This window comes from Lepus europaeus, chromosome 18, assembly GCF_033115175.1.
Source record: "Lepus europaeus isolate LE1 chromosome 18, mLepTim1.pri, whole genome shotgun sequence".
Taxonomy (NCBI): Eukaryota; Metazoa; Chordata; class Mammalia; order Lagomorpha; family Leporidae; genus Lepus; species Lepus europaeus.
Genome location: NC_084844.1, coordinates 56,153,198 through 56,171,136, shown reverse-complemented (window position 1 = coordinate 56,171,136; position 17,939 = coordinate 56,153,198). Strand labels below are relative to the sequence as shown.

General features: G+C 45.9%; 1 protein-coding gene across 4 annotated transcripts in view; it reads right to left on the bottom strand.

Moving 5' to 3' along the window:
• MYOCD (myocardin) overlaps positions 1 to 17,120 on the bottom strand; it is a 108,622-nt gene extending 91,502 nt beyond the window's left edge. For 2 of the 4 annotated variants that reach the window (XM_062216700.1, XM_062216699.1), the window contains exon 1: positions 16,768 to 16,788. Coding sequence is in view for 1 of the 4 variants with exons in the window: in XM_062216697.1 (XP_062072681.1) it covers positions 16,768 to 16,822 (55 nt within the window). In the remaining 3 variants the exon portion in view is untranslated. Of the gene's footprint in view, positions 1 to 16,767 lie in introns of all 4 variants that reach the window. The other 2 variants (XM_062216697.1, XM_062216698.1) reach the window with 2 other exon arrangements.
• Positions 17,121 to 17,939: the final 819 nt, after the last annotated feature.

The following is a 17,939-nucleotide window of genomic DNA, read 5'->3' as shown; positions in this document are numbered from 1 at the left end:
GGAGGTCTGAGTTCAAGAGCAGTTCCCCCCATGTTCTGTGTGTGTATGAATTTGGGCAGGTCATTAACCTTTTGTGTACCTCTGTCTCCCACCTCTTTAAGGAAGATGTTTTGTCTACCTTTAACAGTGATAAATCACAACATCAATATTAATGATGCTAACCTAGGTACTCACTGAATGGCTGAGTGACAGTCTCCCCCTGTCAAGATGAAATTCCTCATTCCAGTGGTCTTTATAGTTCTTTTGAGACCCTATGTTAAGTTGGTATATGACAGTACACTGGCATTTAGCACCTATCTTGCCTTTTGTGATTATACAACAAATGCATGTTCATTATAGAAAGTCTCAGGTTAGAAATCAAAATTAGGAGTGATTCTCCTCTGTAGTGATTCACAACATTTTGTCTAATATTAATACTTTGCTTGCTTTCTTCTGATTCACAGGCATATATATATATATATATATATATATATATATATATATATAAAGGGGAATCTACCCTACAGTTTCTCAAGAATTGGGAATACATTATACATGTAATTTTGAAAACTTACTACATAATACAGATAGTCTTGCATGTGATTATTCTTTGAAAACATCAAATTTAATGTACATATTATACTCTATTTTCAATGAGTTTAAACATTTTCCTTCTATTGGAGATTTCAGTCCCCACCCCCAATTTTCTGTGGTATATACAACACTCCACAGATCTTGAAGCAGAAATTTTTAATTTTTAATCCTTAATCTTTAATCCCTACTATGTATTTATGTGTATAATATGCCTATTTATATATACACAGATATACATGCACATGTGAGGGTACTTCCAAAAACTTATAGAAAATAGACTGAAGATAAGCTTATTTTGGGGTAAAGTTGAAATTCACTCACACTTTTTTTCATAACTGCACATTTTCTATGAACTTACTGAAGACCCCTCATGTGCATGGATTTCAAAAATTTTCTGCACCAGAAAAAACATTTTTGAATTTTTTCAAGAACTTTTTGAGGTGTTCTCATAGATATGTTTTATAAAAATTAAAGTGTAGGGGCCGGCACTGTGGCATAGCAGGTAAAGCCACTGCCTGCAGTGCCGGCATCCCATATAGGTGCTGGTTCGAGTCTCGGCTGCTCCACTTCTGATCCAGCTCTCTGCTATGGCCTGGGAAAGCAGTAGAATATGGCCCAAGTTCTTGGGTCCCTGCACCCATGTGGGAGACCCCGAAGAGGCTCCTGGCTTCAGATTGGCACAGCTCCAGCAGCTGCGGCCATCTGGGGAGTGAACCATCAGATGGAAGACCTCTCTCTCTCTCTCTCTCTCTCTCTCTCTGCCTCTCCTTCTTTCTTGGTGTAACTCTTTCAAGTAAATAAGTAAGTCTTTAAAAACACACAAACAAACAAACAAACAAAAAGAAGTTACAAAATAAATTCAGGCTAAACTCAAATTAAGGATCAAGGAGGAAAAAAATGAAAATTATAGGAAAAGAACTAAGTTAATTATAGAACAGAGAAAATTAATTAATGAAATAAAAAAGGTTTCTTTGTCCACCACTAACCAGTTTGACCAACAACAAAAAAATTAAAATGTAAAATTACAGAATGTTTCTCATATTCTAGTTATCATATAGGATGCTATTTTTATACAGAAAATAACCTTGTCCCTGCAATTAGCCACTGGGTTCTCAGGCCACCAAGCACTCCTCAGGAGAACATTTTCTGTCTCTAGGACGCTGTGTGTTGTCAGGTTTCTGGTCCCTGTGTTAAGAACAGCACCCCCTGCGAAGGCTGGTGTTTTCACTAAGCATAGGGCTCCCTTGCTGTCTTGGCCCCAGGACTCTGCTCTCAGCTGCACTGAGTTAGACTTGCCCAATTGCCACCTCTCCTAACCCAGTTCTTTCCAGTCTTGAAGCCAGTGCAGACGGCTACCATGTGAGAAGCAAACATTAGGCAGAGGGACCGTTTTATTGGGAGAGAAATGGTGTTAAATGCCAGGCAGCTGCCCGCTGTACTGTGGCACATTTCTCTGCAGGGACCACGAAGCCCTGACTCCTAGCTCTTCATCTACTGGGAGACCTTGGGGGCAATGTCTTAAAGTCTCTGAACCTCACCCTCCTGATCTGTACCATGCAACCAATTTTATACCCTCACCGAGTTGATAAGGAGATTAAAAAAAATATCTATCCATGAATGTGATTTGAGGACAGAGGAGTTTAGTGCACCATAGAAATACAAAGTGTTACATTTTAGCACAAAACTTTGTTCTCTGGGGAGAGAGCTTTCCCTTTGCTTTTATTTTTAGAAGGAACAGTATTTGCAATGATAAGAGAAAAGGCTTTGACTCTAAGCAGCGCCTAACACACTGCCATGCGCCTTTGCTAATTCTGAGGCCAGCATTCTCTTTGGCGCTCTGGAGTAAAAGCCACCCCTCTCTGGAGAATGAGACCGATAATAACGCCTTCTTCAAACAGTGTTTTGAACAGAAGAGAGCGAGCCATGACACCTGTGAAACACTTTCCAAAATACGGCATCAATTCCATAATGACCACAGTTATCTGCATTACTCTAAAGAAGAAATGAGGAAAAAAAGAAATGAAAATCGCTGAGCAGCCAATCTTAAGAAATAGTCACAAGAAGCTGGTTGTTGTTCATTGCTAATTGGTATGATTCTTTATAACATGCAAATTATTTTAAAACACTGTAAATGAACACAGCATAGTCTAGGGCTTTGGACTTTGACATAACACAAACAAACGTGATGCGGATAAAATAGCCACAGAAGCATATCCCCCTAAGACACATCCCCACGGAAGCCTCCCAAAAATTCCCAATGAGGGAGGCATTTTTGCTCCCACAGTTACAAATAGAGAAGCAGAATTTCCAGAGCTTAAAGCACACGCTGAGGTCCACATCACCAGCTAAGGGTGGAGCCAGGATTTCAACCCAGGTCACACAGATGCCAGGGCCTGTGCCACAACACACAAGTGCAAATCTTGCAGCCTACAGCAGCCCTCTTAGCCAAGAGGGCTACGAGGATCCCCGTGGGTGCCTGAGCCCCAGAGCCCACCAAACCTGACAACCGCTATGTTTTTCTAATACACACACACATACCCCTCCCATGATAAAGTTTAACCGAAACATTTGAAGCACAGAAAGAGATGACCAATAACTAATAAGAGAGGATAATTTTAACAACATGCTGTAATAAAAGCTATTTCAAACGTACGACGTGTTTATTTTTGGAATTTTCCATATATTGTTTTTGGACCACGGTTGACTGTGTTTTGTTCACTGCCGAGAATAAAACCATGGCAAGGGGGACACTGACTACTGGAAATGACTGTCGGAGGACGTCGGCTTCCATCTCCCAGGCAAGGCGCGAGTGGTTCCGGGTGCTGTTGGATTGTGAGCTTGCACTGGGATGGAGAACAATGGAACCCTGCCTCCCCCTGGTACTCAAGGGACCCCTGACCTAACTGCTCCTCTGATAGGGGGTATTTACACCCTCACTCTTGCTCCATGACTTAAACTAGTAAATCCCATTTGCACTCTCTTAATTTATTGCCAAAGTTATTCCTGTTTATTATAGAAGACACAGGACACACTGAATAAATAATTCACAAGAAAAATGAAAAGTCACACATAATATCACCACCCAGAGCTATGTCGTTTGGGAATAAAACCTTCTGTGTTTTTTCCATGCAAATGCTTTAGCATTTTTTTTAGTGGTCTTGTGTTTTTTCTGTTTTGATTCCTAGTTTGTTGGATTTTAACTATTTCAGTGTTTAAAGGAGTTTCCTCTTTCTACATAGCCTCATGGCCAAGAAATGAGCCTGAGGGGCCAGTGCTGTGACACAGTGAGCTAAGCTGCTGCCTGTGATGTCAGCATCCCATATGGACGCTGGTTCAAGTCCCAGTGGCTCTGCTCCCAATCCAGCTCCCTGCTAATGCTCCTGGGAAAGCAGTATGAGATGGCCCAAGTGTTGGGCCCCTGCCACCTATGTAGGAAATCCAGATGGAGTTCCAGGCTCCTGGCTTCGGCCTGGTACAGCCCTGGCTGTCGCAGCCATTTGGGGAATAAATCAGTGGATGGGAGATTCTCTCTCTCTCTGTCTCTCTCACCTGTTTTTCAAATAAGTAAATATTTTTTTTAAAAAGTGAACCTGATATTTAGAATTTATTTGCATTTCTCTCTCTCTCTGTGTGTGTGTGTGTGTATGAGAGAGAGAGAGAGAGAGAGAGAGAAGGGTGCTAAATTTAGAACTGTCATCTAATCTATGTCAGGTAAGAAGATTAAAATATATAATCAAATTCACTTAACTATTCATGTTCTCTAAATTCTCACTTGAATTTTTGTCCTTTTGATTGAAGATTTACAGAATGCATGATTTCCTACCACTATAAGGAGGTTGTCAGTTTTCCTTAATTTTTAATTCTGTTCAAGAACGACATAGATACCAATATATTCTTGTTGTAAAAGGTTCAAATACCAAAGCAAATATGAGGCACTGCCCTCACCATATCACTGGGTATACTGAAGGCTGACCGAACCTTGAAGCCTTGTCTCTATATATCTATACATAATTTTAAAAACATGAATGAAAATATGTGGCCTGTGTGTTGCTTTATAATCTGCTTCTTAAAAAATTACTTGTGTGTCTTAGAGATTGTTCCATGTCAGTTCATGTAGCATTTTCTCATTCCTTTTTTTGCTTTGCATTGTATTTTATGATATATTGAAGTATACAATACTACATACATACATAGTATGTGTAGTGTCACAAGGCAGTTAACCCATGCCCCTGTGGAAGTATGTTTATGTTGTCTGTCTCCTTTTAGGATTGGCCTTATCAACAATGATATACTCAAGTATCTCTTCTGATTAGATACCTTGAAGTAACTTAATTGATGATAAGGCTCATTTAATAGTCAGTTGAGGCCGGCGCCGAGGCTCACTAGGCTAATCCTCTGCCTGCAGCGCCGGCACCCCGGGTTCTAGTCCTGGTTGGGGCGCCGGATTCTGTCCCGGTTGCCCCTCTTCCAGGCCAGCTCTCTGCTGTGGCCCGGGAGTGCAGTGGAGGATGACCCAAGTCCTTGGGTCCTGCACCCGCATGGAAGACTAGGAGGAAGCACCCGGCTTCAGATTGGCACAGCGCGCTGGCCATAGCGGCCATTTGGGGAGTGAACCAGCGGAAGGAAGACCTTTCTCTCTCTCTCTCTCTAACTCTGCCTGTCAAAATAAATAAATAAATAAATAAATAAATAAATAAAATAGTCAGTTGAGGGGTGAGCATTTGGTTCAGCAGTTCAGACACTTCTTGGAAGCCTGCATCCTATATTGGAATGTCTGGTTTGAGTGCCGGCTCCTCCACTTTGGGTCCAACTTCTTGCAAATGCACAGCCTGGGAGGAAGCAGAAGTGATCATTCGTTAAGTTTTTGCCACCCATGTGGTGACCTGGATTGAGTGTTGAGCTCCAGGCTTCAATCTGGCTGATGCAGGCACCTGGGGAGTGACCAGGAAATCAAAGATCTTTCCTTATCTGTTTCTTTGCATTTCAAATAAATGGAAAATAAATAAATAAAAATTTAAACAGTCATCAAGAAGGTAAAAGTGTGTTCTTTTACACTCTGCAGATGTGGTTGGTAACCAAAAGGGTGTGTGTGCCACTGTCTCCACACTTATTCCATACTTGAAGTTATCGATACAATTTTTGCTAATCTGAAGTTTGAAAAAAATGATAGCTTGGCCTTTCAACTTGCATTTTCTTGAATGTGATTGGGTATTTAAGCATCCCTCAGGAAGCCTATGAAAAAGTAGAACTGAGAGGTAAGTTTATTTTTGCCAACAGATAATAGGTTCAGTAATGCCTATCCTTATCTCTTCTTTGTGATAGACCAGTCATATTTGGTAACAGGTGGTCCACAAATAGAAAGATCTTAAGTAATTGTTGTTCATTCTTCTTTTCATTCTCTATTCCTTGAATACAAGTCACCATTGGGTAAGTAACCAAAATTGCTCTGAGTTAGTTATCTTCTGGAGACCAGCAGTTACCATACTTATACAAGCAGGCCTAGGGTTAAAAAAAAGAAGTAGGCCTAGGGGTAAGCCTAGCTACCATTGTGTATCAGAAAGATTCAAATCCATTGTTCTCATGCTTAGATAGCTACTATGTATAATGAGTACCTTATAAAGTAATAAAGAATTTCATAGTCATGTTATGCATAGTAGTGTAATTTATTATATAAAAATTTTAACTGGCCTAATTTTCCTATATAAATGGGAAAAGTTTAATAAATTACTATATAATCACCTTATGGGCTATGATAGTCTTTTGTTTCTAAGATTTATCTATTTAAAAAGGCAGAGTAAAAGAGAGAGATCTATCTGCTGTTTCACTCCCCCAAATGGCTGCAAGGGCTGGGGATGGGCCAGGTGGAAACCAAGACCCTGGAACTCCACCTGGGTCTCCCATGTGGGTGGCAGGGGCCCAAGTACTCAGGTCATCATCTGCTGCTTTCCCAGGTGCATTGGCAGGGAGCTGGATTGGAAGCTCGGCAGCTGGGACTCAACCCAGTACTCCACCATGGGATGTGGCATAGAAGCAGCAGATTCATTCACTGCACCACAGCGTGGTCCATGCCAGCCTTTAAAACAAGAATTATGCTGCTATGCAGCAGCTTGGATATACTTCTGATAGCATCCTGACTGATCAAAAGGCTGAGTGTCAACTTAGCCATACACTCTGATTATAGCTCTGTCAAAATCTGTGTGATCTGGACAAGGACAGGAAGGAACACCAGTAACAAAGAAATGTAAATTACTGAGGAGGTCGCTGTTCAATCAATGTTGAACAGCTTATCCTGAAGCTAACCTTATTGTTGGAGCCTTGTGGCCCTGTGTGGAGTTTGAGCAGCAGAAAGTTCCATGTGGGACTTTCCCTCGGACTGAAAAACCAGCCTGACCAGTCATGAGCAGGGTAAGGTCTGCAGGGTTCCTAACAGGGTGAGTGTTTCCGGAAATAGAAAAAAGCAGAACGCCCTATAATAGGGCACTTTCCCGTCATTTCGCCTCATCTGTGAAATGGGGAGATTCCTTGGGACTACCTGACTAGATGAGAAAGGTCCCGACAAAGTAGATGCAGATTTAGAGGTGGAAAAGTTACTTATGTGGCAGTTCTAACTGGGATACCAGACAGGAGGTGTTGGTCAAGACAAAGCAAGCATTTGAGGGTTTGGGTATCTACATGTACCAAGTGAGAGCTAAATTCCTATCCATGAGAAAACCTAACAAGTACAATCGTAGGCCCCGAATTCACTTTGAATTCTACCTTGTTTCTAGTGACCCAAGGTGGCTGACTACAGCAAACATCCATCGGTGGCTGCCCTGAACAGGGAGGTTTCCCAGCAGGAAAATGAGAGCTCAACTTCCCTCCCCAAGGGGACGAAAGAAAGCCATGACTCTCCCTGCATTGGTTCCACAGGACACTGGACAGCATCCGGAAAATGTCAGGAATTAGTCTCCATTATTCTAAATATCTGGGAATAAGTAATACATTTTACTTGAACAAACATTTGAGATTTCCCTATATTTTCTTTTCTTTTTCTTTTTTTTAAATTATCTTTGACAGGCAGAGTGGACAATGAGAGAGAGGACAGAGAGAAAGGTCTTCCTTTGCAGTTGGTTCACCCCCCAAGTGGCTGCTACAGCTGGCGCACCGCGCTGATCCAAAGCCAGGAGCCAGATGCTTCTCCTGGTCTCCCATGGGGTGCAGGGCCCAAGCACTTGGGCCATCCTCCACTGCACTTCCGGGCCACAGCAGAGAGCTGGACTGGAAGAGGGGCAACCAGGACAGAATCCAGTGCCCAGACCAGGACTAGAACCGGTGTGCCGGCGCTGCAAGGCAGAGGATTAGCCTATTGAGCCGCGGCGCCGGCCCCTATATTTTCTTTAACAGGAGTGATCCAAATGTCATTAAGCAAAGCTTGACTTATTATTTATTCTGGAAAAAAATGGGCATTATCTGCTAAATAAAATTGAAAACCAGAGTGTTAAAATAGTAAGGCTGTAGGCCGGTGCAGTGGCTCACTAGGCTAATCCTCCGCCTGCAGCGCTGGCACCCCGGGGTTCTAGTCCTGGTTGGGGCGCCGGATTCTGTCCTGGTTGCCCCTCTTCCAGTCCAGCTCTCTGTTGTGGCCCGGGAAGGCAGTGGAGGATGGCCCAAGTGCTTGGGCCCTGCACCTGCATGGGAGACCAGGAGGAAGCACCTGGCTCCTGGCTTCAGATCAGTGCAGCACATTGGCCGTAGCAGCCATTTGGGGGGTGAACCAACGGAAAAGGAAGACCTTTCTCTCTGTCTCTCTCTAATTCTGCCTGTCAAAAAAAATATAGTAAGGCTGAAAAACTACTCTTTGGTCAGGTATAATCTCTCCACTCAACATATAACCTCACTCCTTCCTCCTCCCCAGTCTCTCAGGCTCTGTCTGGAGAGGTGCCCATCCGTCCTTACAGATGTCCCTTCCCTAATAAACCTTGCTATTTTACCTCCTACTAAAAAAAAAAAAAAAGAAAAAAAAACAACCAAAAAACCTACTCTTTGGCTAATGGCTGTTGTTATTGTTGCTAATCCTACTTATGACCATCTGAAGCTTCTAACTACTTGGTGCTTCTCTCTTGTGCAATGCACATGCCACCAGGTGAAGTAATCCGCTCCCACATGGTGAGTAACTCCTTCTTTCTGTAAGTAAAACCCTTAATAATTCTACAGAGATCTTTCCTTCATTGAGTCATGAGGCTCCGAAGGTCATAAACCATTTCGCTAATATGGAAATGGAGGCTTAGTGAGTTGAGTCGATTTTCCCAAGGTTGTGAAGTCAGAGTGGATGGAACAGGCTCTCGTTGTGGCTCTGCCCCTGAGACTGGGAAGGCAGAGGCCTGAGGAATAATACACCTGCCAGCTCCTCCTTCCTGATCTGGACAGAGGTGCAAAATCCCTGTTCATCATCCATTAGTTGACTGGCAACGTCTGGCTAATTAGACGGAAAAAAGGAGATGAAAGACATTATGCGGGGCCAGCGCTGTGGTGCAGTGGGTTAAAGCCCTGGCCTAAAGCGCCGACATCCCAAATGGGCGCTGGCTGTAGTCCTGGCTGCTCTTCTTCCGATCCAGCTTTCTGCTGTGGCTTGGGAAAGCAGCATAAGGTAGCCCAAGTTCTTGGGTCCCTGCACCCATGTGGGAGACCTGGAAGTAGCTCCTGGCTCCTGGCTTTGGATCGGCGCAGCTCTGGCCATTGCGGCCATCTGGCGAGTGAACCTGCGGGTGGAAGACACCTCTCTCTCTCCCTCTCTCTCTCTCTCTTTCTGTAATTCTTTCAAATAAATAAAATCTTAAAAAAAAGACATTATGCTCCAACATCCCTTGACTTTTTTGAAGCATATAAAGTATAACCCTGGGGTTGAGCTTATTTGCTACTGGTCGCCCACTTCTGTTCATCTCTGATGAGAGCCCATTAATCTGGTTCAATCCACTTTGACAAAAATCTTACTGTTTCTGTCATACACTCCAGCAGACAAAAATGATTGTCACCCTTCCTGGTTTTAATGAACTTAATGCTACTTTTTAAAGGAGCTCAAGCACATGGAATTGAATTCAAATATAATGCTTGGTCCATTGACACACTGTCATACTATTTTCACTGGTCCACAAATAAGCCTCATTTGACTATCTTGCTTAGTAACAAACATGCATGCAACTACTGCCTAACCTACAAACAACACTGGTAACCTGCTCCTTGCCCTTGGACTATGTCTTATCTCCTCATCTAACCTCCCCCACTCTGCTACTGCTCTGAATTTTGTATTTCTATGATTCACCCCCATTGGGGATATAAATGCTGCTTACACAGAGAGGTTAAAGTTCACCATCCTGGGGCCAGCATTGTGGCATAGTGGGTAAAGACTTAGTCTGACACCAGCATCCCACATGGGTGCCAGTTTGTGTCCTGATTGCTCCATTTCCGATCCGGCTCCTTGTTAATGGCCTGGGAAAAGCAGGGGGAAGATAGCCAACGTGCTTGGACCCCTGCCACCCACATGGGAGAACTATTTGTTGCTCCTGGCTTCAACCTGCCCTAGCACTGGCTGTTGTGGCCATGTGGGGAGTGAATAAGCAGATGAAAGATCTGTGTGTCTCTCCCTCTCTATCTCTGTAACTCTTTCAAAATAAATAAATAAATTTTAAAAAGTCTCCATGCTCTGAATTTTGCATTTTTTTTTTTTTTTGACAGGCAGAGTGGACAGTGAGAGAGAGAGAGAAAGGTCTTCCTTTTGCCGTTGGTTCACCCTCCAATGGCCGCCGCGGTAGCGCGCTGCGGCCGGCGCACCGCGCTGATCCGATGGCAGGAGCCAGGTGCTTCTCCTGGTCTCCCATGGGGTGCAGGGCCCAAGCACTTGGGCCATCCTCCACTGCACTCCCTGGCCACAGCAGAGAGCTGGCCTGGAAGAGGGGCAACCGGGACAGGATCGGTGCCCCGACCGGGACTAGAACCCCGTGTGCCGGCGCCGCAAGGCGGAGGATTAGCCTGTTGAGCCATTATACTCACTCATCCCCTTTTTGTTCTAGATTTAACACAGACATATCCATATGCCTAAACATAAACACATATTATTCACTTTTTTTTTTGGAATTATCTTTGGGTGAAGAGGGCATATTTATGCCATATATATATATATATATATATATATATATTTAAGCTTTATTTATTTGAAAGGCAAAGTTAGAGAGAGAGAGAGAAAGAGAAAGAGAGAGAGAGAGAGAGAGAGAGAGAAGGATATCTTCTATCTGCTGGTTCACTCTCTAAATGGCCACAACAGCCAGAGCTAGGGTAGGCCGAAGCCAGAAACCAGAAACTAGGACTTCATCTGGGTCTGCCATGTGGGTTCAGGGGCCCAAGCACTTGGGCCATCTTCTACTGCTTTCCCAGGAGCATCAGCAGGGACCTGGAGTGGAAGTGGAGCAGCCGGGACTCAAACCAGTACCCATTTGTATTGCCAGCACTGCAGGCCATGGCTTAACCCGCTGCACCACAGTGCTGGTCCCTATCCCTATGCCTGCTCTATGGCAAGCAGTGATGTAGGTGATAGAGACTGAAAGCAGTGGAAAAATAAACCAGCAGGTAAAAATTTCCACCCTCATGAACAAATAATAAGTCATCAAGTAAAATATTTAGTCTGCTCAATAGAGATTAGAGCTATGGACAAAAATAGGGTAGGGGAAGTGGGAGCTGGAGCAATAGGCTCAAGCAGGTGACCTAACCCAGACCCTGAAAAGTCCCTTTGACTTTTAAAAAAGATGTTAAATTTCCATTTGGGGAGGGGGACTTTTGGCACAGCAGGTAAGAAGCCATTCCTTATCAGAGTGCCTGGTTCAAGTCCCAGCCCCTCTACTTCTGATCCAGCTTCCTGCTGATATTTGATGACCCAAGGGTTTAGGTCCCTGCCACCCACAGGGGAGACCTGGTCAGAGTTCCAAGCTCCTGGTTTCAACCTGGCCAAACCCTGGCTGTTGCAGGCATTTAGGGGTGTGAAACAGCAGATGCAATCTCTCTCTCTTTTTCTGTTTTTCTGCTTTTCAAATAAAATTTTGAAAATAAGGGAATAAAGAGAGAAATAAATGAGGAAATACAGAAAAAAGAAGAGAAAAGAAAAAAGAGGGGCAGGCGCTGTGGTAGAGCAGATTAAGCCCCTGCCTGCCAGGCTGGCACCCCATGTGAGCGCCAGTGGGAGTCTCGGCTGCTTCACTTCCAATCTAGCTCCCTATGAATGTGCTTGGGAAAGCAACGGAAGATGATCTAAGTGCTTGGGCCCCTGTAACCCTTGTTGGAGACTTGAATGGAGTTCTAGGTTCATGGCTTGGACCTGACCCAGCCCTGGCCATTCCAGGCATTTGGGGAGTGAACCAGTGGATGGAAGACCTCTCTGTCTCTCTGACTTTCAAATAAGTGAATAAATCTTAGAGAAAGAAAGGAGGAAGGAAAAGAAATTCATCCAATATTAAAAAAAGTTCCATGTAGGTATTAAAACAAGTGATCTTTTAAGTTATAGTTAATTGTATTCCCATATGGTAATGCTTTTTTAATCAAGCTTATAGTATTTAAAACTTCACAAAAATAGTTTAGGGCCATTCACTTGGAAAAATACAGAATCTTATGACTGGAAGCAACTTCAGTGATTAACCAGTCAAAATCCTCTTTTTTTTTTTTGCAGATGACAAAATGAGATCTCAAGGAGTCATTAGAAACATACAAACATATTTTCTGTCTTATGGAAAAAGCACTCTGCTAGGTTAAATTCTTTGTCCTAAGCTATGAAATAGTCATTGGTGAAGGTGAGACCAGGGCCTGGACTTTACTGGAGCTCCTAGTGGAAATTCTTCAACAGAGCCGGTCATGATAAAAATCTTGGGTATTAGCCTCTTCATCCAACCTCAGAGACAAAATTTTGGCCCTGAGATGAAAAATCTAGCTTAAAGTAGGAACCAGTCGTCCTATTAGGCAAGCAGGTGGATGGAAAATAGAGTCAGGGCAGGTGAGGGTGACTTCAGGGCCTACAGGGATGGGCCCTGTTCTTCGTGGAAGGACAAGCAATCGATTGCAGACTCTGGAGGCCTGATCCTGGCCGGGTGCTGCCAGGGATGGAAGCATGCAGTGCTGGCGTGTTCTACCGGACACTCGGCTGAGTTCCGCCTCTGCTTCTTCAGCACCTGCTGGGCATGAGCCTGGACTTGTAGCTGCAGCACCTGCTTAAGGAGCTCCTGCTGTCTCAGGGCCAGCCCATCTGGTGGGCTTGTCTTCCTCCTCACCAGAAAGCCAGACACAAAGGCCTGTGTTCTTGCTCAACCCACGTGCTCGCTCTACTCCAGGAGACCCAGGGTTCATTCTCAAGGTAGCTCCTCCTCATTCTGAGTCTTCTGCTTTCATGCTCAATGAGGGCTTTGCATTTTAAAGAAAAGATGTATTTATTTATTTGAAAAGAGATTAGAGAGAGGAGGGAGGGAGTCAGAGAGAAAAAGAGAGAGAGAGAGATCTTATGTCTACTGGTTCACTGCCCAAATGTCTGCATTAGCTGGGACTGGACCAGGCTAAAACCAGGAGCCAGGAACTCCATCTGGGTCTCCCACATGGGTGGCAGGGGCCAAAGTTCTTGAGCCATCATTGGCTGCTTTCCCAGGTGCATTAGCAGGAAGCTGGAGCGGAAGTGGGGCAGCAGGGACTCACTGGTGCTCATATGGGGCGCAGGCATTGGCTTAACCCTCTGTGCCACAATGCTGGTCCCAGAGTTTTGCATTTTGAGGAGTCTTTGGGGATCCAGAATCTCAAAAGCTTGTTGGGCTTTTTGGACAGGGCAGCAAATGTTGAGCAGAGACTGCTCAGATCGTAGGTAGGGTTGCCAAGTAAAATAGAGAGTGCCCAATGAAATCTGGGTTGCTGATAAAAGCGTGTCCCAAATACAGCTATATAACAACCTCCCTCCCCCAACCCCCTCCCCCCCAGTGAATTGTTATACATCACATTTAAATTGAACTGGGCATCCTTCGGTTTTATTTGTTAAAATTCACAATCCTACACCTGGGTGGGGTCCTGGCAATTACTAGCATTTGTCTTTGTTAGGACTGTTTGAGTTGAAAGGGAGGGTCAGAGAAAGAAGGAAAGGAAACGCAACATTAGAAGCAAAATCCATTAATTAAGCTCTCTCTCCTTTTGCTCCTGTGTGTGCCTGTACAAACACCTATGCCCTTATGCTATAGGATGGAAGGATTACTAGAGAAAAATTGTTGACAGATATTGACTAAATAACAGACAGCTAAAAGCTATCAAACTGTGGCCAGCAGAAAAATAACATGATTATTGCATTTATGTAAATGGCCTACCACTTATGCCCAACCACGATGCAGCACAATTTTGCTTGTTCCCAATCTCTGAGAACCGTAAAATATTACCAACGAGGTCTGAGAAATCACTTAGCGCAATTGTGACATTTACAGAAGAAACCAAGGCACAAAGAGAGAAACTAACCAATCCAGGACCCCACTGCCATGAAAATTAATAATACAACACTATGTTATGAGGGCTTACTAAGGCCAGACATCGTTCCAAGCGGGATCTCCTTGCATTATCGCATTTAATTCCCCCAGCAACCCCATAATCATCCTCATGAATCAGAGAAGATGAGTCGAATCAGAGAATCACGTAATTTACCTAAGAGTCAAGGTCAGCCAGCTGACAGGTGACTGCTAACATCCCAACTGGTCTGGCCGGAGACCAACCCCTCCCTGCAACACATACATTGCCACTCGCTCAACCGTGACGCTCTGATTCTCAAACACATCACTAAACACGTTCATACGTGTAAGCTTTCAGAGTCCACTGGCCCATAAGCGTGATTCTGCCCCTAATCACAAGCTCAGGATAGCTTACAGAAACCCATGTCAATTTCAGAGTTAAAGCAGTTATCTGCTTGCTTATAAACAAGCGCTATCACAAACGCCCGGGGGCTGGAATCAGAGAAGACTTGAGTTACATTTATTTTTGGAAATAGTTTTTTTTTTTTTTAATAACTACGTAATTCTGGGATCTACGATGGAAGCAAATACGATGAGCTAGAAACCATTATGGGAGCTTACAGTTTGAGTGGCTCACGGGAGAGGAAGAAAACAGGAGAGAGGCAAGAGGGAGTTAGAGAAATCAAAATGAAGAAGAGGCGCTCCAAACCCATGGCTAGGTACATAAAAATGCACGGAATTCTCTTAGAGGGAGCCTCACTGTCAGACTTCAGTGCCCCTGCAACTCTCACGGGCTCTACCCACAGACAGCACAGTCGCCATCCTCAACATCATGAACTTTCTAAGTTCCACACGCGACTTGTTTTTCCTCCTCGGTCTTCAGGTGGCTACCAACCCTGGAGCTGAGAAGCCCAAACCACTTGGCCCAGTAACAATCTCCAGCTCCCTTGCTTATCAAGCCCTGAAGATTAAGCACACCTGCTTCTGCATTGACAGCAGGTTTGCCCAGAGCTACGTTTCCTTACAACCAACACCTGGACCAGCTTAGGAAGAAAATAAAAATGGAGACTCTGAGATTCTCCAAAAGCAACAGGAGCTGGGCCTGTGGGGTCTTCCTGGGAGACCCTGGGACTCCACAAAACGGCTAAGATGGGAATGGGAGGCTTTGAAGAAATGCTCTGCCTGCTCCTCCTCCATTGCCCTTCAGCTGAAGGAAGGGTTCCTTTGACAAGTCTTGTTTTGCAGGCCTCCCATCAAGTGCATCACCAAATCCTTTTAGAGCCAAGCCAGCCTCTCCCCACCTCCCTGTATGAACCAGGCAAGGGAGCATCTGAAATGAATGCAGCTTTCACGCAAAACAATGCTCCATCCTCTCTCCTTCAGAAAGGTGGCAGCATTGCCTTGCGGTTTTGACCGCGTTCCCAAGCAGTGGCGAGGTCTCCGGCTGAGTCACAGACCAACCGCCTCTCCTGGTTGTGGAAAAGGACTTCATCCATGGTCAGTGTCCGCTTGCTGCTAGCCTCACCCCCTGGGGGGCTTCGAGGACACGAGAGCTCGCTCGTGGCTCCATACACTCTAAACGTTTTCAACTTGCCTCAATAGTGCAGAGCCTAAGAAATCTCCCGTCGATCCCTGAGACATCTAAACCCACAAGCAGCGAAGGATAAACTTTTGCCTCCCCACAGACGCTTTTTGAACCAACTCGTCCCCCAGCCACAGTCCAGTGGCCCCAGGTAGAAGCACGAAAGAAGCTCAGCCTGGCAGAAGATGGGGGCCTCAAACACCTGCTGTGTTGAACATGCGCATCCCGGCCTAACAGCCCTTGATTGGCCGCCCTTGATTGGCCGTCAAAGTACGAGTTCGGCCATGACAGAGCGGATTGATACCCCTGTGTTGTAAAATAAAGATGACACACACAGCCACTGAAAAGCAATGTCAGAAGTCAGGTGTCTCCAGGCCCCTGCCACGGGCACCTGCACAAAATCCATCCCAGCTCCCGTGAGTCCATCCCACTCACCTCCACTCGGTGTCCTCTGAGACGTCTCTCTGTGTGCCACTAACACAGAACTTTGGGGGAAAATTTCTCCATTTATAAATATCAGATGGTTTGGGAAAAAATATTTGTGGCACTGGGCTTTTTTTTTTTTTCTTCTTTCCTACAAGTGATGTCATTTTGAATACTTGGTGTGCTCCAAATTTGCTATTTTTACTTCCCCCAAGTGACTTTTTTTGGGAAATAGATTTGTTTGGATTAGCTACATTTTCAGCGACCCTTGTACCTACTACGCAACATCAGGTTCATCTTCTCAGCCACAACCACTGATACCGTACGCCTCCCAAGCTGGTAACCCCTTATTTGTTCCATACCCAAAGATGCTTCTCTTAGAGGGTACCCCCTCCAGAATCTATTCACAGATAGAGAGAAAATATAAAATAAACTAAATCAGGATTGGCCGAGTCACCAACGAAAGCCACGCTCAAAACTCGAAGCATTTAAAATAGAAGGCATCAGAGACACCCCCCCCCCCAAGCTAAGTAAAGTTCTTCACTTCTCAAAAAAAAAAAAAAAAAAAAAAAAACCAAAAACAACAACGTGCTTTTGGGGAACAAAGTGGAAGTAGCCGCGGGCAGGGCTTGCTGGAAAGAAGATGCGGAGCAGAGACTCGCGCAGGAGGGAGCTGAACTAGGAGCGCCAATACCTTCGCCCTACCTGATCGGAACTTGCTTCTGATCAGCAAGGAATGCTCCGAGCCCAGGAGTGTCATGTTGAGCCGCAGCGAGCCGCTGGTCCCTGCGCCCGACGTCCCCTCCTTTCCACCTGGAACAGGCTCCCGGGAGCCCAGCTGACCGCTGCGAACCCGCCAGCACTCATGCAAGCGTCCGTGCGCTCCCCTGGGCAGCTGCGCGCACAGTGGCAGCCAGTGTCCCCCAGAAAACTGGCGCCTCCCCCCACTCGCTGAGCGGGGCTAATTATCTCTTAGCCGGCAGGACCCTCCTCCTCCTCCTCCTCCTCCTCGGAGGTTGGCCAGGAGCGGCGGCATCGCAGGCGTTCCTGGCTGATGTCATAGGCTGCCCGCGACCGCCGAGGATCGCCGCCACGCCTTTAAGAAGGTCCCAAGTTTGCTATCTGATACTCTTTACTACTGACAGGCGTTCGGCCAATCAGGAGCGGCGAGCCGGGGGCCCGGGACCCACGGCCGCCGGGAGAGTCCGGGCCGGGCCGGGGCTCTTTTAACTCTTTGCAGCGGGCTGGGGCGCGCAGGGCGCCGGCACGGCCCCCGGGGGACCGGACGGCCGGGCGGGAGCCGGCGCTGGAGGAAGGAGAGCCCGGCGGCGACGCGGTGGGGCTCTCGGGCGCTGCGCGGCGCTGCAGCGGCGCGGGGGAGCTCCAGCCGGGGCTTCCCCGCCAAAGTTTCCGCAGCCCGGGAGCAGGGACGCGGGCGCCGGCTGCAGAGGCTGGCGACGGACGCGCACGCTCGGTGAGAGGCGCTTCCCATGCCAGCTGCGCCCCTGCGGAGCAGAATCCCCGAGCGTTCGCTCTCCTCGGCGCGTAGCCGGGTCCGGCGCGCAGACAGACCGGGTTATCCGAGGGCGCCTCGCCAAGTTCGTAGAAGAGGCGATCGGAAAGTTCAATTGATTCTGGTGCCCGAAAGTTTCCAACTCCAGGCACAGTTTTGCATAATTCGCACGTTCCACAAACATTTTGAAGACGCCTGGTTAGTAGTTTCGTTAACAGACGTGGATATATTTTCATGGAGAAAATGAAGAAATGAAGGTTTTTTTGGTTTTTATTTATTTATTTGACAAATCTGTCACTGCGTCTAGAAAACCAGCCGGAACACGGCACTCCCGCCGTCCCCTGGGGAAAGGGGCCAGGAAGAC